The sequence below is a fragment of the Panicum virgatum genome, chromosome 7K (genome assembly GCF_016808335.1).
Source record: "Panicum virgatum strain AP13 chromosome 7K, P.virgatum_v5, whole genome shotgun sequence".
Classification (NCBI taxonomy): Eukaryota; Viridiplantae; Streptophyta; class Magnoliopsida; order Poales; family Poaceae; genus Panicum; species Panicum virgatum.
This window is the reverse complement of record NC_053142.1, coordinates 50,805,123-50,828,561: the sequence shown is the minus strand read 5'-3', so window position 1 is coordinate 50,828,561 and position 23,439 is coordinate 50,805,123. Positions and strand designations below refer to the sequence as shown.

The 23,439-nt window shown below is 50.7% G+C and overlaps 1 protein-coding gene and 1 pseudogene across 2 annotated transcripts; both read left to right on the top strand.

The window, feature by feature from the left end:
* The first annotated feature begins 3,504 nt into the window (after positions 1-3,504).
* LOC120642764 lies at positions 3,505-6,219 on the top strand (annotated as a pseudogene).
* Positions 6,220-16,174: 9,955 nt separating this feature from the next.
* On the top strand, positions 16,175-22,798 carry LOC120642763 (auxin response factor 11-like). Of its 2 annotated transcripts, none has more exons than XM_039919342.1 (14): positions 16,175-16,512; positions 17,205-17,425; positions 17,549-17,661; positions 17,873-17,971; positions 18,062-18,118; positions 18,613-18,768; positions 18,857-18,938; positions 19,050-19,140; positions 19,517-19,681; positions 19,775-19,894; positions 20,397-20,605; positions 20,692-22,043; positions 22,152-22,342; positions 22,478-22,798. In XM_039919342.1, the coding sequence occupies exons 2-14, from the start codon at positions 17,335-17,337 to the stop codon at positions 22,584-22,586; spliced, it is 2,835 nt and encodes a 944-aa protein (XP_039775276.1). In that variant the 5' UTR covers positions 16,175-16,512; positions 17,205-17,334; the 3' UTR covers positions 22,587-22,798. The 2 variants fall into 2 exon arrangements, with proteins under 2 accessions (XP_039775276.1, XP_039775274.1); XM_039919340.1 differs by having other exon boundaries at positions 16,176-16,512; positions 18,857-18,941.
* The last annotated feature ends 641 nt before the right edge of the window (positions 22,799-23,439 follow it).

Here is a 23,439-nt window from a genome sequence, read left to right as displayed (position 1 = left end):
GATTCACTTCTAGCAGGTTTTCAGCAAAAGAACTCCAGAGCCAAAAAGCCTTGCATGTCTAGGTAATGGGCTAAGTATACCCAGAGTCGGGTAAGCCTTGCTGAGTATTAGTATACTCAGGGTTGTTGTTGTAACCCTTCTGAGCAGGTTGTGTCCCCGCGGACTTCGAGGAGGTCTGTGCGTCCTGGATTGGACAGCCGCTTCCTCCGGGTTGGACCGTCGAGTGGGCCCCGTCTTCCCCGTGAAGATCGGGCAGGTTGGCATCACATCGGTGGGCAGGATGTGGAGCTCGCCTTTTATCGTCGTCGTGGTTACCGTATTGTATTTCGAACTCAGTTGTTAAACTTCCGCTGTGCTTTTGAACTCTGTCGTTTGTATTTAAACCTTTTATGTAAACCCTGTGTTGTAAATTAATTTGAAGATTTCTGTATGCCGGTATCACCTGTGCTCGTCTTCGTACGGGTCTACTAGTGTAATTGTGATCATGGAGTACAGTAGTTTAATCGGGATTTACCCGACAGCCTGTCAGATTACACCGTTTTAAGTGCACAGTAACTTGATTAAATATTAAGATGATGGTTAGCGCACTTAAGCCGGTTTAATTTGGGCGGTGCTGCTACACTTATAGATTTAGATCTGTAAACAGTATTTCTTGCGTGGTAAGTCTTCCCCACCCTATAAATATAAAGGATCACGACCGATTGAGAGACACAACACAATCGAACTAATCAAATACATTTATCTTTTATCATCTTTACCTTTTCTCTTTACCCTAGCTTTTCCAACCTCGACATGCTGTTCTCTCGTCTCTATGGCGTTTGAGGACGCCCTAGCTGGCCTGCCGAGCCTAGGGCAACCCTACGTGCGCTTGCCCCGACGGGGTCCCTCCCGGGCGAGCGTTCGTCGGATCGTTGCCGTTCTGCACGGCGACCGGTCTGACCGGTCCCTCTGACCGGTCTGACCGCTCCACGCAGGAGGTGCTGCAAAGAGCTCCCCCTCACGCCGCGCGACCTAGCGCGATCTTGTGTTGGCCCGTAAAAGACGTCAACACCCGGCTCCGACCGGACCGCGGCCGTGGTGCTCGTTTCCATCCTCCTCGGCACCCTCCCAAAAGGCGCAGGCCGCGCTGGCTCCATACGCGGCGGCGGCCGAGGACGCTTGGCGCTGCTCGCGCGGGTGCGGACGACGAGCAGGAGCAACAGGCCTTCATCGTGGCCGGAAGCGTTCGCGGCAGTCGAGCGAGCCGCGCCGCTGCGCTGCGTCCGCCCGGGCCTCTGGCGTCTTGTCAAATTGCATAGAAAAACTGACAAGTGCGTAGGGCGTACAGGAGGCGGCAGCGTCGCCGACGCGGTGACGCGCAACGCGACCGGCGCCGCGGCGCGGTGTGGCATGGCGCTACGCGTCGCGCGAGGTGCCGAGGGATCTTAATCGGATTCATTCTGCCCCAAGGCGGCCGGCGACGATGCTGGCTACTTCTTCGGCGAAACAATAGTATTTTTCTCTCACATCAAATTAGCACCGGCCATTAGCCAGGCAGCAGTAATTTTTTCTCACAACAAACCAGCACCAGCCACCAGCTGCAGCTAGCAGAACAAATTGCCTTTGTTTTTCTGTTGTCTCGCCTGTGCTTAGATTGTTAGAAGACATGGCATGGACAAACGAGCAGGCAAGGGATGGATCACATGCTTAGTACTACACTACCAGGTTTGAGACGGCTTGAAGATACAGAAACGGCCAAGTTTCCAAACACCAAGTTTTGGAATGGCTCGTCAAGAATGGCTACAAAGAGCATACAAAGAAATCCTCCATTTCCATGGAGGGCGAGTCCAGCAACGTTGAAGGAGACCACAAGTTTTCACGGGTTTTAGTTTGAGATCAAAGCCGGCGCGATGGTTGGTCGGTCGTCGGCCTGATTGATGATTGCAGCGATTGCCGTTTCCACTAAATAGTCTCCGTCACGGGATGTTTGATACTAATTAGGAGTATTAAATATAGATTAATTATAAAATTAATTACATAAATAAAGATTAATTCGTGAGACAAATCCATTAAGCCCAATTAGTCTGTAATGATGAATTAATTAGACTTAATAGATCTGTCCCGTGAATTAGCATCAATTTATGCAATTGATTTTATAACTAGTCTATATTTAATACAACTAAGGTCAATATCAATGGGAGTGTTTTAGGAGTATCATTAGCATTAAATTTGCTGACATAGTAAAGTCATTATAAAGAGAGAGGATGGGGAGTGTCCTGAAATGTGAGAGTAGTGTTACCATGACACTCCTCTGATTCGATTACCTAGTTCATAGTCTTAGTAATTATGTCGATGGTTATGGACTAGATAATCGAGCTGGAGGAGTGTCATGGTGATAATACTACCAAATGTTGTGGACGCCGCCGAGCCTCGAGCGTGGATCGTTGAAAACGCACCATGACACTCCTCCAGCTTGATTCGCCACTGTACTCCCTCCATCTCAAAATATTGATTTAGTATATATCTAGACATATGGTTATCTAGTTGCATAGCAAAATCTATGTATCTATAAAAGTCAAAGCAATTTACATTTTCGGCGGAGTGAGCAGCTAGCAAAGGTTAACAAGTTACTATTAGATTCGGGATTTGAACCGTGCCGTTTCGAAGCAGGATCATTTTTTCGGATTTGAACTGTAGTATCAGTGTAGCCAATCATCGATTAATTATCATCATTAGATTCATCGCAAAATATTACACCCATCTATAAATTTTTTTTGCAAATAGACTTTATTTAGCCTGCCATGCATATAAAATTCCCTTCTAAAATTGATTTCTAGAAGGGAAACCAAATAGGGCCTCTAAAGGGCAGAGCAGGTCGCTGAGTGGTTCTCCGGAGACTCTAGGTAGGCATGCAGAGCACGTCGCGGACTGGTTCTCCGGAGACTCTAGGTAGGCATGCAGAGCACGTCGCTGACTGGTTCTGAAAAACGGACTGCAGAACACTGAGTTATCACGTAACTTAGGCTCTGTTTAGTTGTTTATTTAGTAAAAAGTTGTTAGTTTTGATACCGTAGCACATTTCATTTTTACTTGACAAATAATATCCAATCATGGACTAATTAGACTCAAAAGATTCATCTCATGCTAATCAGTTATACTGTATAATTAGTTATTTTTTTTCAACTGCATTTAATGTTCACATATGTCCGAACATTCGATGTGACAGATACTATAGAAACTTAAACAGGCCCTAATGATGCAACTGTTTAGGTGGTCTGCACACCAGATGGGGGCTTTCCTTGGACGTTCCTGTCGCCTTTCTCTGTTGATTCCATCTCCATCCGTACGTGCCATCGTCAAGACTGGAGCTCAAGTCTTGCCATCCGTACGTGCCATCGTCAAGACTCGAGCTCAAGTCTTGCCTCGGCGTGTCTTCGAGCTCCAAAGTCTGGCCTCGGCGTCGTGTCACAAGACATTTGGTGGAGTAATTGCTACGACGCGTCTCCGCGACGACCGCTGCTCGCCCGTCGGGGCCGCCAGCCAGCTCAAAATAAGCTTGTGCTCGGCCACACATACAGCAGCACAGCACTTGCTCGGGCGCTCGGCACGAAGCTGCGATCATGGCGCCGGTGCTCTGCTGCTATGCTCCCGTCACCCGCGTTCCCTTTCTTGCCGTGCCATTGCTGGTGCTACTGCAATTGGCCGTGGCGGCGCGGACCAACCAGACCGCGGGAGCCACCATGGCGCCGCCAGACTACATCACCAGCCCGTCCGGCGGCTTCGCCTTCGGCTTCCGCGCATTCACCTCCGACCCGACCAAGTTCCTCCTCGCCACGTGGTTCCGCTTCGGCGGCGGCGACTCCTCCCAGCCGCAGTCGGAGCCGGAGTCCGTGGTGTGGTTCGCGAAACAGTCGCCCTCCGGGGCCACGACCAACGCCACGGCGCAGTCTGTCCTGAGCGTCACGGCCGACGGCCAGCTCACGCTCACCGACGGCGGCAACCAAGTGCTGTGGACGCCGCCGACCCTCGAGCGTGGATCGGTGCTCGCGCTCCGCGACTCCGGCAACCTCCAGTTCCTGAGCGACTCCGGCAGCCAAGTGCTGTGGGAGAGCTTCTGGTACCCGACGGACACGCTCCTTCCCGGCCAGTCCTTGGTCTACGACCTAGCCCGGTCCGAAGGCAAGGTCTTCGCCAAGCGCGCCGACGCCGAGTTCACCACCGGCCGGTTCAGCATGGGCGTCCAGAGGGACGGCAACGTCGTCCTCTACGTCGACCTCCTCAAGGGCAACGAGCCCCCCAACGCCTACTGGCAGGCGTACACCAACAGCCCCGACGGCAACACGACGGTCACCTTCGACGACCGGGGCCGCCTCAACTACACCCTCCACAACGGCACCATCTCCAGCTTGATCAAGCCGGTGGCGAGCTTCGCCGCCGGCGAATACTTCCAGTTCGCCAGGATGGACCCCGACGGTATCGTCCGAACCTACATCCGTCCCAAGGACGGCGGCACGGGCAACACGTCTTGGACTGTCTCTGGTGCGTTCCCTGATGACGGCTGCAACAAGTGGACGTCCGGGTTGCAGGGCATGTGCGGCCCGGGGTCGTACTGCCTCTCCGCGCCGACGTCGAGTTCAAGGGACAGGCTCAACTGCGTGTGCCCGAGCGGGTACACTTACGCCGACGAGCAGCACAGGGACAGCGGCTGCACGCCGGCGTTCGAGCCGCAGAGCTGCGACGGGGAGAACAGCTCCGACGAGTTCACCCTGGTGGAGCTGCTCAACACCACCTGGGAGGCCTCGATATACTACAAGAAGTTCTCATCGGTGACGGAGGAGCAGTGCCGGGAGTACTGCCTCAGCGACTGCTTCTGCGCCGCCGCGTTGATGATCGGCGGATCTGACTGTGCGGAGGTGGCGGTGCTCACCAACGGCTTGCGAGCAAACGGTGTCACGACGAAGGCCCTGATCAAGGTGCGGACAACGAATTCTCAGGTGATATCCTCGACATCAAGGACGAGAAACGCATTGGCCTACAAGGTTATCGCCATTTCCTTGGCCATTCTTTTGGTCATTGCCATCGGCGGCCTCGTGGCACAGCATTGTGTCGCCAAGAACAGAGAGACAGCGGCTGTTGAGTCCGAGCGTGAGATCATTCAGCTGGAAGGAGCTACATGAAGCCACCAATGGCTTCCAGAAACTACTGGGCAAAGGTAGCTTCGGTGAGGTCTACAAAGGAACGATAAGATCATCACCACAGCCACATCCCATCGCGGTGAAGAAGCTCATCAGCTCGAACGAGTACAGTGAGCAGGAGTTCACAAACGAGGTGCAGTCCATCGGGCAGATCCACCACCGGAACTTGGTCCGTATGATCGGCTACTGCAAAGAAGGCAACCACCGGATGCTTGTATTCGAGTTCATGTCAGGTGGGTCACTCCGCAGCTTCCTCTTCAACCCCGAGAAGCGGCCGCCATGGCGCTGCCGCGCCGAGGCTGCGCTCGCCATCGCCCGAGGGCTCGAGTACCTCCACGATGGCTGCATCGCGCCAATTATCCACTGCGATATAAAGCCAGACAACATCCTGCTGGACGACCATGGCGTCCCCAAGATCACCGACTTCGGGATCTCCAAGCTGTTGGGGAGCCAGCAGGTGCACACCACGGTAACCCATGTTAGGGGCACCAGAGGGTACATTGCGCCCGAGTGGCTCCACAGCAACTCGCGCGTCGACACCAAGGTGGATGCGTACAGCTTTGGTGTCGTGTTGCTGGAGATGATCTGCTGCCGGAAGTGCCATGAACCGGTGACGCCTGATCTGCCGCAGCGCGCGGAGGAGGAAGACGAGACGGTCACGTTGTTTGGCTGGGCGGCGCAGCTGGTGAGCGCACGGAGGACAGAGCTGATGCTGCGCGGCGACGCGGATGTTGACACCGTTGAGGACATGGAGAGGGTAGAGCGCTTTGCGCGCGTGGCGCTCTGGTGCATCGAGCCAAACCCGTTGCTGCGGCCGACTATGCACCAGGTTGTGCAGAGGCTGGAGACCAGTCAGACGCGGGTTGAGGCGCTGCCTGACCCTGCAGATTGCTACATGGAGTCCTCACCTTTAATTCCTCAGCTCAAGATTGAATAAGAGAGTTTTGTCTTTTTTTTCTTTTTACTTTTCCATGTCATGTTTCATGTGTAACATCTCGTATTTTTGCGGAATGTTATATAGTGCAAAAATGTGATATTTCAAAAACTTTTTGTGTGCATGTGCTAATAGGTAGAAACAACATAAGGTTGAACTCTCCTCCATCTTAAATTCCTAGTAAATTAAAAGCAAAACAAATATAAGGATATAAATGTTAGTGTGCTATATTTGGAGTTGGAGCTTAATTGAATCTACCTTGTTTAAATTCGGTTTTGAATAATTTTTGTTTGAGTTGTGTGAGTTTTAATTCTGAATTAAGCCAATTCAAATTAAAACTAAAGGCTAACTATCCCTAACTCTAACCTGGGCTAAAACCCTTTAGCCAGCCCAAACCCCACCTAGCCTGGCCTGCTAAACCCTGCGCACGCCGGCCTGCCCTGTTCACCAGCCCGATCCGCCCGATATGGCTGGGCAAAATACCCGAAACCCGAAGCCCGAACCCGAAAAACCCGAGCCCGAACCCGGAAAACCCGAACCCGAAAAACCCGAATCCCAATTCGGGTTCTAACCCACGGTACCCGAAATTATTACGGGTAGTTCGGGTATTGGGCTACGGTATCCGAATTACCCGAACTACCCGAAATCAGCCCAGCCCATAGATGTGTTTATTCATTGTATGAAATCAGCCCAGCCCAGCCCATGAATCCTCTTAACCCTAACCTACGCCCCACCCCGGCACCCCCAGTCCCCAACCACGCAGTCACGCCGCCACTACCCCGAGCACCAGTCGCGAGTCGCCCACCAGCGCCCATCGCCCCTGTGACGGCGGATCTAGGAGCGACGCCAAAACCTGCACCCACCGACCGGCGGCGTCGCTGTCCTCGCCTCCACCCATCTCAGCGAGCTGCTGCAGCGAGGCCTCTTCCCCGTCGCCATCAGCATCCGGAGCCCGGCGGCGCTGCAATCAGGTGCGAGCGTGCAGGGGGCAAAGGGCTCCTCTGGATAGCAGCGGATTTTAGCAGCTCCAGATAGGCATGCGGCTTGCCGGCTTCTTGCGCTGCAGCTTGCAGCCTTGCACCTCGTGAATTCATGACATGCATCAGCCTCTTTTGCCTTTGCTAATCCGATTACCACACGACAACGGTGATTGATTTTGGATATTTTTATATGATTGGATCTTTGTGTGGCTAGACGGAAGGAACAGCATGGTGTCTCGGTGATTGATTTTGGATTCCTTTTCATTGTATTTGGTTATTTTTTTCCTCTAAAACCTCATTCTAGAACCAGGACGCCAGTGACATCACGGCAAGCAGCTCGCCGGCTCGTTAATTTCGGGTAATTCGGGGTTACCTGAACCCGAACCCGAAATTACGGGTACCCGAATTGTCGGGTTTTCTTTTTTCCAAGTAATTTTCGGGTTTCAATTTTCAAAACCCGAATTTTTGAAAACCCGAAAAATCCGACCCGAATATTTCGGGTAACCCGAACGCCCACCCCTACGCCCGATCGGCCTGCTCACCGCGGACGGCCCGCAAGCCAGCCAGCCCAACCGGCGCCCTCACCTTCTCCCTGAGCCGCTCGCCCGGCCCAGCTCGCGAGTACCGCACACCGCTTCACCCGCTCTGTGCCACTGCCGCCCTGGCCCCACCGGTCAGCGGCCCCCCTGTTCCCCTTTCTCCTCCGCCTCGCCTCCACCGCGCGGACGCCGCCGCGGCCTCAACCACCCGCGCGCGCGCCTGTCCTCGCCTCGCGACAAAGCTCCGCAACCACCCGGTCGCCGTGCCGCGATGTCCGCTGGAAAGGCTGCATGTCCTGTCCCCTTGCTTGCCTGCCAAGTCCCTGCCACGCGAGCTCCGGATGCCGCCACGCGTCCCAGCCCCGGCGCGCGCGTCCCATCCACACCCTCGGTGTCCGGGCCGCCCAGGAGCCTCCAACCCTAGCCGCGCTCCTATAAAACGCCCTCGCCGCAGCCTCCAAACCTTAGCCCTCGGGGCATTTTCCCCTTCCCAGCCGCCGCCAAGGAGAGAAGAGAAGCAAAGGAAGGGCAAGGAGAGGAGAAGAAGAAAGAGAGGAGGACGACGCCGTCGCCCACCGGAGTTTCGTCGAGCCTGCGCCCCGTACGACTCCATCAGCGTAGCTACGCGGCACTGCACTGCGTCGACCTGCCACGGCAGCGCCTCGCCACGGCATCGTCCCTTTTGTGTGCCTCGTTTGCAGGAGCCCTCTGCCAGTCCCGCCGCTGTTGCCCATCGCCGCCGCGGCGGCCACGCCATGCGTGTGTCGCGTGCGTGCGCGTGCGCTCTAGTGCCCAAGCGCAGGCCCTTGCCTTGCCTTGGCGCTGACCGAGCCGGGCCTCCATGACCGCCCCACCTCGCCTCGGCTTCGGCCATGCCGAAGTGACCGCGCACAACGCACCGCGCATGCGAGGCCACCACCGGTCTGCGCGCGCCCACACCCAGCCACGCGCCGAGCCTCTGACCCGCCTCGCCCACGCACGGCTGCCTCGCCATGGCCACGACACGCCGTGCCGTGAGAGCACACACCCAGACCACGCCGCGGCCTTGTTCACGCGCACATCACACGACGTCGCCTCGGCCGTACACGCGCACCCGCATTCCGTGGCCGTGCCTCGTCCGTGCACCACGTCGACCTCGCCGCCGTTAGCTCGCCGCTGCGCCGCCTGTCCACGCCTTGCTCCGCCACGGTTACCCACGCTCCCGTGTGACGTCTCGCCGTCGCCACCGCGGGCCCTGAACACTGGAGCCCCGCGCGCTTGACCGTGCCCAGCCTTGCCGCCTCGCCGTGGCCGCGTTGCGTTGCGCCGCGTGCGCACGCACATGCCACGCCATGGGCGCTTTGTCCACACACGTGCACACGCCCTGCACCTGCGCACGCACGCGCACAACCCAACCCCACCATGGCCTAGCTTTGCCCGAGGCGGGGAAGGGCCAAGCTTGTGTAGCCTGCGCCGCCGAGCCCCGCTGTCGAGCCGCCGCTGCATGCTTCCTGACCGCCAGAGCCCCACCATCTCCCGAACCAAAGACGCCCAGACCTGGTTTCGCTTCGCACCGTCGCCGCCTGGAGACTCGCCTGCCGCCGCCGCCGCCCTTCGGCCCAGTCCGCCGGTCCATGGGAGAAAGAAAGGAAGGGAAGGAAAAGAAGAAAGAGGAGGAGGAGTGGGCCACCAATGCCCCGCGGTCCGTTCGTCGACCCAAGAACGGAGCCGAGCCAAGCTTGTTGGGCCGACGAGCCGTGGCCCGTTCCCTTGAGCCATTAACCGAGCCGAGCCCAGTTACCCGAGCCGGTCCAACAAGTTTGAGCCGCCGTGGGCCAAGACGGTCCGAGAAGCCGAACCGAGCTTCTTGGGCCTACCCGAGTCGGCCTTTTCCGCTTTCAGCCCAGTAGACCAAGCCGCCGCTCCCTTTTTCCTTTTTACCCAGTTGACACGCGGGTCCCACGACGATACAGGGAGTCGGGTTGTCCGTTCGACAACCCGGTTCGTATTATCATGTAAGTACGTAGACCAGCAAATAAACACGGTTTGGATGGTTAGGTTTGAGATCAACTAGTATACTATCTCATTAATAAAGCTATCTATTCTATCCAGAGGATGCAACACGTGGAAACTCGGGATGGATTCTCTAACTTGCTGAAGCAAAAGTTACGAGTGATTTTCTTCTTCTTGGATGCTACCCATATTCTCCATCCAACGGCTGCCCCTAAATCCTTTAGGGGGGATTTTCATGCACAACCTTTAGCACAGATAATTTAGCTTGAAGAATCTTTCAGAAAAAAAAGGAAGGAATGATTTGAAAAACAAATACACTCTGTTTTAGTGCAGAATTAGACAACCATTTCACTTTAGTATCTTGAACGTAAAGTTTCATGCTTTAAAATAAGAAAATGAATCTCTTCCTTAGACCTAGATCGGGCAAGGAATCTTTTTTTTTTGCTATTTACAATTTCAAATTCTTGTTACTCCAAGTTCTATGGGAATAAGAAGAAATCACACTCTTTTTCGTTACGCATAAAAGGTTTGAAAAGTCAATTTTATTTTTAATATTTTTCTTTTTAAAAAAATCCTATTTTCGCTCTTCCACCCTTGCAATAGAGAGCAAATGAAAAAAGAGAAGTTATTTTCCCCTTCAATGATAAGCTTTGAAATAGGAATAATGGAATAATGATGAATTCAACTGCTTATTTTTTTTCCTCGATGGAAGCGGATCAGATTACTAACAGTTTTGGATAGTTCGGATATCCATCTCATCCTACGTTTCCACTCTTTTCCATAGCTAAAATTAAAGGTCATGCGCGTGACGTCATGTGACACGTCCTGTCCCCTGGGTCGCCCCGCGACGAAATTCCCGGGATTCTGCACCCCGCCGCGCGCCCCTCCCGGGCCTACCCCCTGCTTCCCCTTCCCTCATCGCCCAGTCCCGTCTCCCCTCCGCTCGCTGCCACCGTGCCGGGAACTGCCATCTGCCCATCTCTGGTGCCTGCCTGCCCGGGCGGGCAGCGGCGGCCAGGGCCAAATGAGCTCCGGCGACGGCGAGGGAAACAAGCAGCGAGAGCACCTGAGAAACCGTCAGCCCGGCTCTGACCGGACCGGCCATGGTGCTCGTTTCCATCCTTGGTCGGCACCCTCCCAAAAGGCGCAGGCCGCGCTGGCTCCATTCGCGGCGGCGGCTGAGGACGCTTGGCGCCGCTCGCGCGGGTGCCGACGACGAGCAGGAGCAGGCCTGCCTCGTGGCCGGAAGCGTTCACGGCAGTCGAGCGAGCTGCGCCGCTGCGCTGCGCCTGGCCGGGCCTCCCTCCGGCGTGTTGTCAAATTGCCTGGAAAACCTGTCCGTACGGACGGAGCTTGGGCGCGCGTATAGGAGGCGGCGTCACGCTCTGGCGCGTCGCGGCACGCGGTGACGCGCAACGCGACGGGTGCCGCGGCGCGTGGTGCGCGCCCGTGCGCGGACTGACTGGGAGCTCGAGCTTCCTGCCCGAGACAAGGCGCCGAGGGATTCGTTCTGCCCCGAGGCGGCTGGCGACGACGACGGACCCGTAAGCCAGCGGCGTCGTGTCCGCCTCTGTTTTTCTTTCGTCTTGCCTGTGCTTGGATTGTCCGAAGACATGGCATGGGCACTAGTTCAGTACTGGTACTAGTACACTACAAGGTTTGAGACGGCTTGCAGCTAGGGGTTTTTTTTACAGACCGTTTTGATGGAACCACCGGACTCCGATTCCGGTAAACCGGACCGGTTTGATCGGTTATCGGTAAAAATTGGACAATTTTAAATTAAAAAAACGCCAGTTCAAACGGTTCCAACTGGTTAGCCGGCCGGTTTGATCGGTAAACCGGTCCAGTTTGAGGTGTAACCGGTCCGATGAAAAAAACCGATGAAAGTTTAAAATTTGAATGTTTGTATAACATGTTTTAGCCTAAATGAACCCTCCAACCCTCTTTTGTACTACTTTTACATTAACACAATGTATAACATGTTTTACATTGTATTTGTATATTTTTGTATGCACACATTTTTTTGGTTTAACTTCAAATGCTCGCAAAGTATACTAAATGAACGAATATTTGAAAAATTTTGACACCATTAGATTCGTCACAACTTGAAGTATTTTTAGAGATTTTTTTTTCATTTTTTTAAATTCAAATTTGAATTTTGAATTTGGGCCGGTTTGAAACCGGCCGGAACCGAACCGGCTCGGACCGGTTTGACCGGTAACCGCGATTTTCGGACCGGTTCCGGTCGGGAAAAAAAATCCCTGCTTGCAGCTACAGAAACAGGCCAGATTCCAAAGGAAAAAGTCTATATCACCCCCTCACCTATAGGGGTTGGACTACGTAACCCCCCAACCTATGAAAATGTCTATATCACCCCCTGAACTTTCCAAAACCGGTCAAATTACCCCCTAAAGCAGTTTTGAAAAATCATAGTAAATCACAGAAAAATCATAAAATGGAAAATTCAATTGTGTTAGACTCTAAATGAGTAGATCTACACATTGAACATATAATATGGTATGCTTTAGTATATTTTTTTACTATAGCTTGAGATCTATGCTTTTATTTATAGCTGTAAAAAAAATGTACTAAAGCATACCATATTATATGTTCACTGTGTAGATCTACTCATTTGGAGTCCAACACAATTGAATTTTTTATTTTATGATTTTTCTGTGATTTACTATAATTTTTCAAAACTGCTTTAGGGGGTAATTTGACCGGTTTTAGAAAGTACAGGGGGGTGATATAGACATTTTCATAGGTTGGGGGGTTATGCAGTCCACCTTTGATAGGTGAGGGGGTGATATAGACTTTTTCTGATTCCAAACACAAAGTTTTGGAATGGCTCGTCACAAAAGCTGGCACAAGTATGGCTGGCCACAAAGAAATCCTCCATTTCCATGGAGGGCGAGTCCAGCAACCGTCGAAGGAGACCACCAGTAGTTTTGACGGGCGGTAGTTTGAGATCGAATCCGGCGGGCGTCAAGCGTCATGGTTGGTCGATCGGTCGTCGGCCTGCAATGGAAGCTGGCTACACGATTGCTACCACATCCATAGGGCCAAACCAAACCAGAGGAATATTGATGATTGCAGCGATCAATTGCGTCCTCTCCTCTTTTTAGATGGAAGTGTGCGCTAGATTGGTGGTCTTGCTACTAGCCTTGTCAACTCTTTTTTTTCCCCACACGCATAAAGGCGAAAAGGGCGCGGCATCGTTGAAAACGCACTCGAGAGGCAAGCTAGCTACACCGGTGACGCATGCCAAGACACCGGGGCCGTACAGGGTGCGTGCCCATGTCAAAAAAGTTAGTATTGACCAAAGAGGTCTTATCTGCTTGCTGTTCGTTTCTTCAACTGACGAAATTCCAAGGCAGGCCGAGCTGCATTTCAAACGGAAACGGCGAACTAAAAATCAGGCTTTGCAAAAACTGCCTTTTCATTTGGTACTAGGGATCTCGCACAAGTTTCTCTCGAGAGAGGAACAGAAAACTCATTCGGGAGAGGAACGATCAGTGTATCTCCGAAATGCACGACTTTTTTTCTCCCCCTTGTGTAGCGGCACTGGGCTTAAAAAGTGCGACGAGACGAAATGATTCGGAGTGGCATTGGCGTTGCTCCACCTTGCGACGAGACGAGATGAGCAGGCAGCAGCGGCTTGCAGGGGCCAGCCACGTACAGCCATGATGCGCTTGATTCGTCATGTTGATCCTGGGAATGAAGTACCGGTAGGGAGGTGAAAAAAAGTGACTTTTTATCGTCCACAGCGAAAAGAGACGCTCGCGCTTCTTGGCACACCCGCGAATCTCATCATGTGTGCGGTTTGGACTTTCGAGGCCAAGGATGGCTCCTGGCAGCAGGGTTTATCTTTTCGTTTTTTTTCCGAATCCCGCCAACCGGCGGAAACAAAATTTCGACCGAAATTTCGCCGAAATTCGCTAATTCCGAACGGAAAGATAATTCAAATTCAAAAAACGAAATTCCGATGAATTCCGACCGAAATTTCGGTGATTTCGACCGAAATTCGGTGATTTTCGACCGGAAAATGATGTCATTTATGATTTTCCTACTGTTCCCGAGGTTAAATGAAAAACTTTTGAATACCAAATTTGTTCAGTTTTTCGAGATCTACAACTTTTATTTTAGAAACTTTTTCATTTGAGCAATGGTTTGAAAATTGTGGCAGAGTTTCCTCTGATTATGTGACAAATACACCATTTAACACATAACTCATGTCCAAAGTCCACACATACAACGCAATACATCCAAAGTGCATTAGAATTATTACAATCCAAAGATACAACAGAGGCAAAGGCATAGTCCATACTAAGTCCATGTAGCATATTCTCTGTATTTAAATATTTATGTGAAATGAATTGAATAAGTAGAGGAAGCTAAACGTATAGATAAATTTTGTTGATAGGATACGTACCTGCATTATTCAATCCTCATATATCTCTCCCGGCGGTCCCTCATACGGCTCGTCTATTGGTGGAAAATACACGTACGTAGGTGGGTGATATTGCAACTGTGGAGCTCCATATGGTAGGTAGCCGTGATAATCCAAATAAGGCAATGCTGCAACTGTCTGCGGAAGTGGCGGGTTCACCACCCCTGGTGGTGGCCACAGAAAACCCCCGACCTTTTGGCAATGCTCCCACACTACGTCTGGCATTGTCCTACAATTACAGAAAAATAGCACGATGTAAGTTCATGAATATCACATAGTACCTATAATTCGTGCTTTTTTCATCATACAAACTAGCATAATGCAAGTCAATATATACAAATACTTTTAGGGTTACATACTATTCTATATCACATAGTACCTAGGTTACATGAATCAATCGGCTCTTAAGTTCATCACTAATATTGAATACAACTCATATCCAAAACGTTGGAATGATTTTTTCTATACATTCCATGTCACATTGTCACTAGACTCTCAAATCAACTAACAAATCCTAACATTTCCTCTAACCCTAGCTTCCCCATTGCAAAAACAACATGAAGTTCATCACATATCACCACTAATTAACTTAGATCAACATCAACAAGCATCACCATCACAAAATAACCTCTCATACCTTTCTTTCCAGGAGCCCGCGTCGAAATCCGGCCCCTAGAAGCGGTTTTCCGCCGGTACTGTAGTGAAATCCGGTCGGGATGTCCGCGGGAAGCCGCCGCGCCTTCCCGGCAGCGGGATCCGCTCCCTCCTGGTCGGGATCCGGTGATTTGCCGCCGAAATTTCGGTTCCGGGTGGTGGAAGGAGCTGCTGGCGGCGACGGGCGGGCGGAGGGATGGAAGGGGAACAAAGAGGCGAGCGAGGAGGGGACTGGAGAAATGCCAAGCTGCGTCGGGGCGGAGCCAGGTGCGTTGGGTAGGTTAAAACGGTTAACGGGTCTATTAATCGTTAACGGGTCCAAACCCATTTAGTAATTTTAACCAACCAAATCAACTTATTTTTTTAATTATTTCGAGTGCTACTCGCTCAGAAAAACACCTAGTTTTTTATCATATTTTTTCCATATTTTTTTTACAATTTTTTAAAATTTTTAAATTTTGAAACGAAATATACCGAAAAATACGGAAATTTCTTTTCCCGGTGTATAGCGAAAACGAAAAAAATACCGAAATTTTGGCGAAATTCCACCAAAAATATTAACCCTGCGTGGCAGTGGTCAGTACTAGAGCATACTCCTTGCGAGCTAGGAGTAGTAGACGTCTCGATGGATACACTCACTACAGTCTGTACGAGAGGTGACATCTACGGACAACGCGCATGCGTGCCACGCCGTGCATACGGTTGCTGCTGCTTGCCCGGCGACCTAGCTACTGTAGGCACGCACGACGCGACGCCGGTACGTCATCGGACAGTGCCGGTCTCCGCTCGTCTTCTACCATCGGTCGCCGCACCACACCAATCCTACACGGCGGGCAACCCTGCTCCGGCTCGTACAAGCTGCGGCGCTGCCGTGACGTGCGCCGCTGGCCGTCGTTGTCGCCGTGCGCACGGATACGACGGTAGCGAGCCGGTAGCCGCGCCGCGCGCGTCGCGTCGACCGCCGCGACGGGATCCCACCGCACGACGCGACTGGACGCGAGAGAGGAGGGTACATCAGTACATGGCGTGGCGTGGGCGTGGCGCGTCGCGTCGCGTCGCGCTTGGCAGCACGCGTAGGCACGCCGTACGCGCACTGCTCCGCTGCTGCTGCGTGCTGCCTGTGGCTGTGGCAGCTGACATGTGGGCCGGCCGAGGATCAAGACGGAGGCAGGCAGCGACGCATGCATGCCTGCGCAAATGAGGCATCATGGCTTCCGCCCTCGAAAGGGCGGCATCTTTCGGCCAAAGCCGCAGCAGCAGCGGTCACCACTTGAGCCGCACCGCAGGAGTCATCACAGCTCGCGCGCGCAGACGGAGGCTGCCGGAGGCCCAGCCAGGGCGCGAGCAAAAGCCGAAAAGGAAACCAGCCGGCCTCGCCGTATGATATCATTGGCCGCTACGGCCCTACGCCACGCCACACGCACCGGACACGCCTGCTGCTGCTGCTGCCACTGTTCATACAACGCCGCCACCACCGCCCACCTCCTCGCGTGCTCCGTCCCCGGCGTGCCGCGGCCTCGCCAGTCTCTCCCTCCCCCGCCCGCTTTGCTGCCTTTATCAGAGAGGCCCCCTGGCGTGGCGCGCTTGGCACTTGGTGTCGTGCTCCGCCTCTGCTCCCCGCCTCCCCTCCACTCTCCCTTATTTATCAGACCAACCAGCCCCGGGGCTTCGCTTGCTCGGCTCGGCCGCCTTCTCCGGACCAGACTTTCTCGCCACCGCCCCGGGCGACGCGGCCGGCGCTCTCGCCTGATCGCCTCTCGGGGGAGTGGAGACAGAGACAAAGGCCAAGGTGGGTTCTGTGTGTTCTTCTCATCGCTCTTGCTAACCTCGCCTTGTCTCACTCTGCTCTTGCCTCTCGTGCCCCGTTTGGTGGTCCACTTGCCTTGCCTCTTCCGGGATGGAGCCCGTCTTCTTTTCTCAACGCTTTGTTCGTTTCCAACCTGACGGATGGATACGTTACAATCGCTTGTGATTTCAAGCTCCGCTCTTGCCCCAGCCTCAGCATTGCCGTTCCTCAGGCCGTGCTTTGCGGCTTGCTTTGCTTGCCCGGCCGTTCACCACCTGGGGAAAGAAAGAGAAGAGCCCATGCTTGACGCTGTTGCAGGTTCGCCACGCCAGGACTCTCTCGGCATCAGGGCCCGGGCGCCAAGTGGTCGAGTTCATGTTCATTAGCTGATCGAGATTCTTTGCGGCCAGCCAATTTTTTCCTCTGCGCGTAGGCCTAGCCCTGCCGGGCTTTACTGCTACTGCCTCGTAGGAGGCATGCGCTGCGTGGCGTGAGGACACAAAAGCCGCCTGCTTTCTTGGGAAAGGCGGGGGGGTCGTGTTTTAGCCATGGGGACCCAACCCCCTTCCTACTACTCCGAATGCATTTGCTTTGGGGCCATCTTCTTCACCTGACTTTTTACTCCTCTCCTCTTTGCCTGCTGCTCGCCAACAGCTTGCCATTGAGTAACACCCTCTTCCTATCCTCTCTCACAGTGGCATGCAGGCGTTCTGATTCCTGAGCTTGAGCTACCCATGGCATAAGCTGGGAACCGAGCATTCGTCACTAGAGCTTGGCATCAAGGAAGCCTCGGTTTTTCAGCGCCGGGTTGGTGAGCTTCCGGAGATGGCGTCCTCGCAGGAGAAGGCCACCTCGGGTGTCCTGCGGAGCGCGGCGGCGTTGCTCGACGAAATGCAGCTCATGGGAGAGGCGCAGGGTGAGTGTTTCAGATACCGCTGCTGCTGCTGCTGCTGCTGCAGCTTTCTCATGCAGAATTTCGCACTAGTCCGTCGCATTTAGGCGTGTGATGCGAGTGTTCTTCCCTTATTGCTTCCATCAGGTGCGAAGAAGGTGATCAACTCCGAGCTCTGGCACGCCTGTGCCGGGCCGCTGGTGTGCTTGCCGCAGCGGGGCAGCCTCGTCTACTACTTCCCCCAGGGGCACAGCGAGCAGGTTCGGATGGATTCTGAATATTCTGCTCCGGTTAATGCCATCTTCATACAGTGCCTGCAAATGTGCCTGCTACGGATTACTATTGACTAGTGCCACTCATTTGTTTGGTTGAATTCCTTCACCTGTTCATTGAATGCTTGCTCATTAGCATAACTACAGAAATGCTCTTCGAACTATCAAATTCCGAAGCATCATTGCTGTTCTGTTGCAGGTTGCGGCTACCACTAAGAAGGTGCCGAATTCACGCATTCCGAACTACCCGAGCCTCCCGTCTCAGCTGCTATGTCAAGTCCACAACATTACTTTGCATGTAAGCGTAAATGATAATCCAGGTTGCATGTTTGGATTGCCCAATGTGTATTCCACAAACAATCAATGCTTCAATCTTTGACTTGCACAGGCTGACAAGGAAACTGATGAGATTTATGCTCAGATGACCCTTCAACCAGTGCACTCGGTAAGTGAATGATGGTGCCTTGATGCATTGCGTGTGAGTTATAGGGTTTGCCTTTGACATAAGTAAGTACTCCCTCCGTTCATTTTTTATAGCTATATTTTATCTTGACACAAAGACCAAGGAAAATAACTTTACTTATCATATAATAAATATAACACGGACTTTTTTGTTGGTCCTCCAATGCTTTAACTGGAAACTCCTCGTTACTAGTGCTATTTATTGCCACAGTCCATGCCATTAGCAAATATAGCTATCATTTGTGAACATTTGAGTTTTTAAAATATAGCTATCAAAAGTGAATGGAGGGAGTAATCTTGAGATTTTTGAAACAACAAGCGCAGACCAAAATTTTCTTTTTGATACCTACCAAAGAAATGCTCTGACACTGCAATAACATGCACTGCTTTCAGAAAGCACCAGTAACTATAGGAAATGGAATTACTGAAGAAATCCAGAAGCTGATGATGACCCTTTATTCATGCTGTCCATTTCAGGAAACTGACGTTTTCCCAATTCCAACTCTTGGTGCTTACACCAAAAGCAAGCATCCCACAGAATATTTCTGCAAAAATTTGACGGCAAGTGATACAAGTACACATGGTGGTTTCTCAGTGCCACGCCGGGCTGCAGAAAAGCTGTTCCCACAGCTTGTATGAACCTTTTCTCCACATTCCATTTACTTGGTTGATCTTTTTTCCCCAATCTCTTCAGCTCATGGCTATGTTATGGATCCCCCAGGATTACTCAATGCAGCCTCCTAATCAAGAACTTATTATTCGAGATTTGCATGATAACCTGTGGACATTTCGTCACATTTATCGTGGTAGGGTCGGCCACTGTTTGACTTGGTTTTCTTAGTTCATGGATGAAAAGTGCAGGTTACCTTTGGTCCCTACTGTCTAAAACTTTTTTATCTTGATGTTCCTTACAGGGCAACCAAAGAGACACCTTCTAACAACTGGATGGAGTCTTTTTGTTGGGACCAAACGGCTCAAAGCAGGAGATTCTGTCTTATTTATCAGGTATGCATTTTAACTGAACAACTTGTAAGAGAAGGCAAATGTGAAAAATTTATATAAATGCGCACCGATGGTATTATATCAGAGAGACACATAAAATGTTTAGAATATAGAATCTTTACCTGATTTAACATTTTGTAATGAAGGAAACACCTCGTGAATTGGTCTGTTACTGTGCTGCCTTCCCTGGTACTTGTCACCAATGATATTAAACTTCCAGAGTTTTCAAGGCTTTTGCTGCCAGTTTTTGCCAATGCTAACAACGAAAGCAACCACTATCACGCTATGCCTCTGAATTAGCTTTGCATGTTGTAATCTTCCACACAATAAACTTTCTACAATGTGAATTCATCAGTGTGAAAAAAATATGTTGGTGCAGGGATGAGAAGTCACAACTCCTTGTGGGTGTTAGGCGGGCCACCCGCCAACAACCGCCTTTGTCATCGTCTGTCCTGTCTACTGACAGTATGCACATAGGTGTTCTTGCTGCTGCGGCTCATGCCGCATCAAGTGGTGGCTCATTTACTATCTACTACAATCCTCGGTAAGTAATTTATCTAGCCATTTTAGTTTTTACCTGTTATTTACTTGCTTTTCTGTAGGCCATTTACATATATGATTCTTAAAATCTCTTTAGGACAAGCCCGTCGCCATTTGTAATTCCTCTTACAAGGTACAATAAGGCCACATATATGAAGCCATCAGTTGGAATGAGGTTTGCAATGATGTTTGAGACAGAGGAGTCAAGCAAGCGCAGGTTTGTATCTGCACTTGGTATGCATGTAGCAGTTTTCTAGCTCCAATTCTATGCTCTGAATTTTAGTGCTCTCATCTGAAATTGGTGTGTAGTGTCAGCTGTCAAAGCTGAACGAACATGCTTTTTTAAGTCTCAAAAATTAAAATATCACAGGAAAGTTCCTCATGCTTTTTTACAAAAAGATAATATTTAATCTTACACGTGTCCTCAGTGGCGGATTTACAGGGGGGGGGGGGGGGGGGCTAGGGGGGCTGGAGCCCCCCCTACTGCCTGGCAAACAGTGGATCCCCCCCACAGACCCCCTAAAAATTTTAGCACCATTGATGAAGGTAGAAGAAGGTCATCAGCCCCCCTGTTCCTCATTCCTGGATTCACCCCTGCGTGTCCTCTAAAATATTACTATGCCATTTAAGTTATTAATTGCAGACTCATATTTTAGTTTATTGCATGGTCAATACCTCTGTGCCATGACAATTCCAAATAAAATTGCTCTATATTGCAGATGCACCGGTACAATTGTGGGAATTAGCGACTATGATCCGATGCGATGGCCAAACTCAAAATGGCGCAACTTGCAGGTAGAATGGGATGAGCATGGGTATGGAGAAAGACCTGAAAGAGTTAGCCTATGGGACATTGAAACCCCAGAAAACTCTCTGGTTTTCTCTTCTCCATTGAATTCAAAGCGGCAATGCCTTCCCAGTTATGGAGGTACATCGCTTCTCTACCCATTATCCAGGTTTTCATTCTCTAGGATCAAGCAGCAAGCTGAAACAATCTTACTTTTCCATTTGCAGTTCCTGGGCAACAAATTGAATCTGTAAATATGTCATCAATTCCAAGGGCACAAGCAAATCCTTTTTTTAACTTGCAACACATGCCAGGGATCGGATCAGAGTTGGCTTTGATGCTTCTCAATCAATCTGGCCAGAACCTTGGAGGTCCGCTTGCTTGTCAGCAATCCTCATTCTCTAGTATTATTCAGCATGTCAAGCATGGCTATATCCCTCCATCGACATTTGGTTCTTCCAATGGTTCAATAAAGCAAGAAAACATGCTCTCAAATGAAGCCCAACAGCAGTTGAATGCACCTAATATTGAGAAAGATGATCAAGTAAGCTGTGAAGTTCAGCCAAGTACTGATTCAATTTCTGCGCAGGAGCTAAATGTTAAAGCAAGAGGGCCAAGAAACACAGATTCATACTCAAGTCAAAGTATTTCGGATCAAAACAGCAAGGGTGAGCCTAGAACTAAAACTCGGAGGAGCAAGAAGGGCTTGTCTCACAAATCCATTTCAGATAAATCTGAGCTTTCTTCAGTGCCTTCTCAGATTTATGATAACCAGCAGCCTGGTTCAGAACCAAAATTGGTTGATTGTGAAGCCGAACAAGTCAACTGTGAAGATTCATCAGGTGCACTTACTCGAGGTGGTTTTGCTGGAGAGCCGCAAGTTCAGCAGGTTGAACAACATGAATTACTGTCACCAGCAAAGCTAGAATCATCGAAATCACCTGATGGAGGGAAGTCAGTCAGCTCATATCCAAACCAAGGGTGTTCTCCACAGTTCTTTGAGGGTCTGGATTGGGTAATTCAGCCTTCCTATTACCAGGACTCCAATGGCATTCATTCAGTTAGTGGAACAGAGAATATTTTCAATCAATCTACAGATATAACTTCCACTATAAATGCTGATACCATGGAGGCATTTCAAACCTCTTGCCTTTCAGAGTGCTTTCCCAATTCAGTTCAAGAGTTTATCAGCAGTCCAGATCTGAATTCACTAACATTTATGTCGCATGACATGCAACATTTGGATAGTCATCATGAGGTGAACAACCTGCCAAGCACATCAAACTCGTATGTGCAAATGAGTTACTCAGAGGAAAGCGGAAATCAGAGTGCATCGTTAAGTGGCCTGCACATGGAAGCTATCCATATAAACAGCTCATGCTCTGAACCACTGGCAACTGGGAGCTTTGATGCAGGAATGTTCTCAAAGTTGCCAGATTTAAGAGAATCCCATGTACTGCCTCTGCAAGAGATCCATAACAGTTCCATGGGAACACCTTCCTGCAGTATGGATGCAGCCGAGTACAGCATTGATCGGAGTGTGAAGCCGATGAAACCACCTGTCCGTACATATACAAAGGTACACCAAAAAGATTTCTAAAAATGAATAATTGTTTTAGTAATTTAGATATTGAATATGAGATAGTATTTCTTTTTGCTTACCCTATCTTGATTTCCATGCTAACAGGTGCAAAAGCTGGGATCAGTTGGAAGATCTATTGATGTTACACGGTATAGAGATTACCATGAGTTGAGGTCAGCCATTGCGTGCATGTTTGGACTCCAGGGGAAACTGGAACATCCTGGCAGTTCAGACTGGAAGCTTGTTTATGTCGACTACGAGAATGATGTTCTTCTCGTTGGAGACGATCCATGGGAGTAAGTATATAAGCTTATTTGCCTCGTAGTGTATGCATTGAATTACTTTACCCAGCAAAACATAGCCTTACTGTGTCTCACGAGTGACGACCATGGCAACTCAGCTCATTCTAAGGTGCTTGTACCTCTTGGCAGGGAATTCATCAACTGTGTCAGGTGCATCCGGATTCTATCGCCTTCAGAAGTACAGCAGATGAGCGAGAATGGCATGCACGTCTTGAACGACTGCATCCAAATAGCTTAGTAGGAACTGCTCTGCAGCCTGCACAATGTAACACTGCAACGCGAGAAATGAGTGCCTCAGTAGCATAGTAGTTCTGTAAATAAAAGGTATGCGCATGCATCGAGTTCTCTGGATGTTTTTATCTCTTTTCTAGCATGATGAGAAGAGACAACTTCTTGCGAAGAAGAAACCGGTTCATGTAATGAGTAAGAGTTACCACAGCAGAGACGTAAGGAGCAGACTGAAAGGCTAACAGCATGTTTGACAACACATTCTCATGGTGTTCAGTCTCCATTCTCCTACGAGGTTGTATGGGCCGCCTCGGGTGTGGCGAGGCGGGAGAGTATCTCGAACGGGAGACCGCTAAGACTAGTCTTAATACATGGAGAGTTTCATAACATCAAATATCATTAATTTACTGATATGATAAGGAGAGAGAATGATAGAGTTTACTATTACCTACTTCTCAATTTAGATAATTGTACTTATAAAACTCTCACTGACAGCCCTAATGGAGCGCTTGCAACCGGCGTGTGGCTCTCCGGGTCAGTCGAGGGGTTCTGCTTGCGATTGCGCGCTTTCCGCTCAGCAGCCCAGCAGCAGTACGCAACACCTTGCTAACTAGGGTTGCAAATTGTTATCCCTTAGATGCATATCCAATCCTCTTTAACTTAAAATTTTGTACTACTTTTTTAAAATGATATTCTATTTTAGAAAAGCAGTACAAACCTTTAAACTAAAAGGGTTGGAGGTGCACCTGTCACCTCTTTGCACCCCTATTGCCAACGCATTGTGGGCTGTGACAGCCGACAGATGAGATCCACGATGGCGCTGGTTGCACGCGAAGATCAACCCACCTTGTGTCGCAGCGCGG

Excerpts from the sequence above, each read along its gene's own strand:
- LOC120642763 (XM_039919340.1), top strand. The coding sequence starts at position 17,335 with ATGGCGTCCTCGCAGGAGAAGGCCACCTCGGGTGTCCTGCGGAGCGCG. Across the intron at positions 17,662-17,872 it reads CCCAGGGGCACAGCGAGCAG|GTTGCGGCTACCACTAAGAA; the intron begins GTTCGGATGGAT and ends GTTCTGTTGCAG. Across the intron at positions 18,942-19,049 it reads ATTTCGTCACATTTATCGTG|GGCAACCAAAGAGACACCTT; the intron begins GTAGGGTCGGCC and ends TGTTCCTTACAG.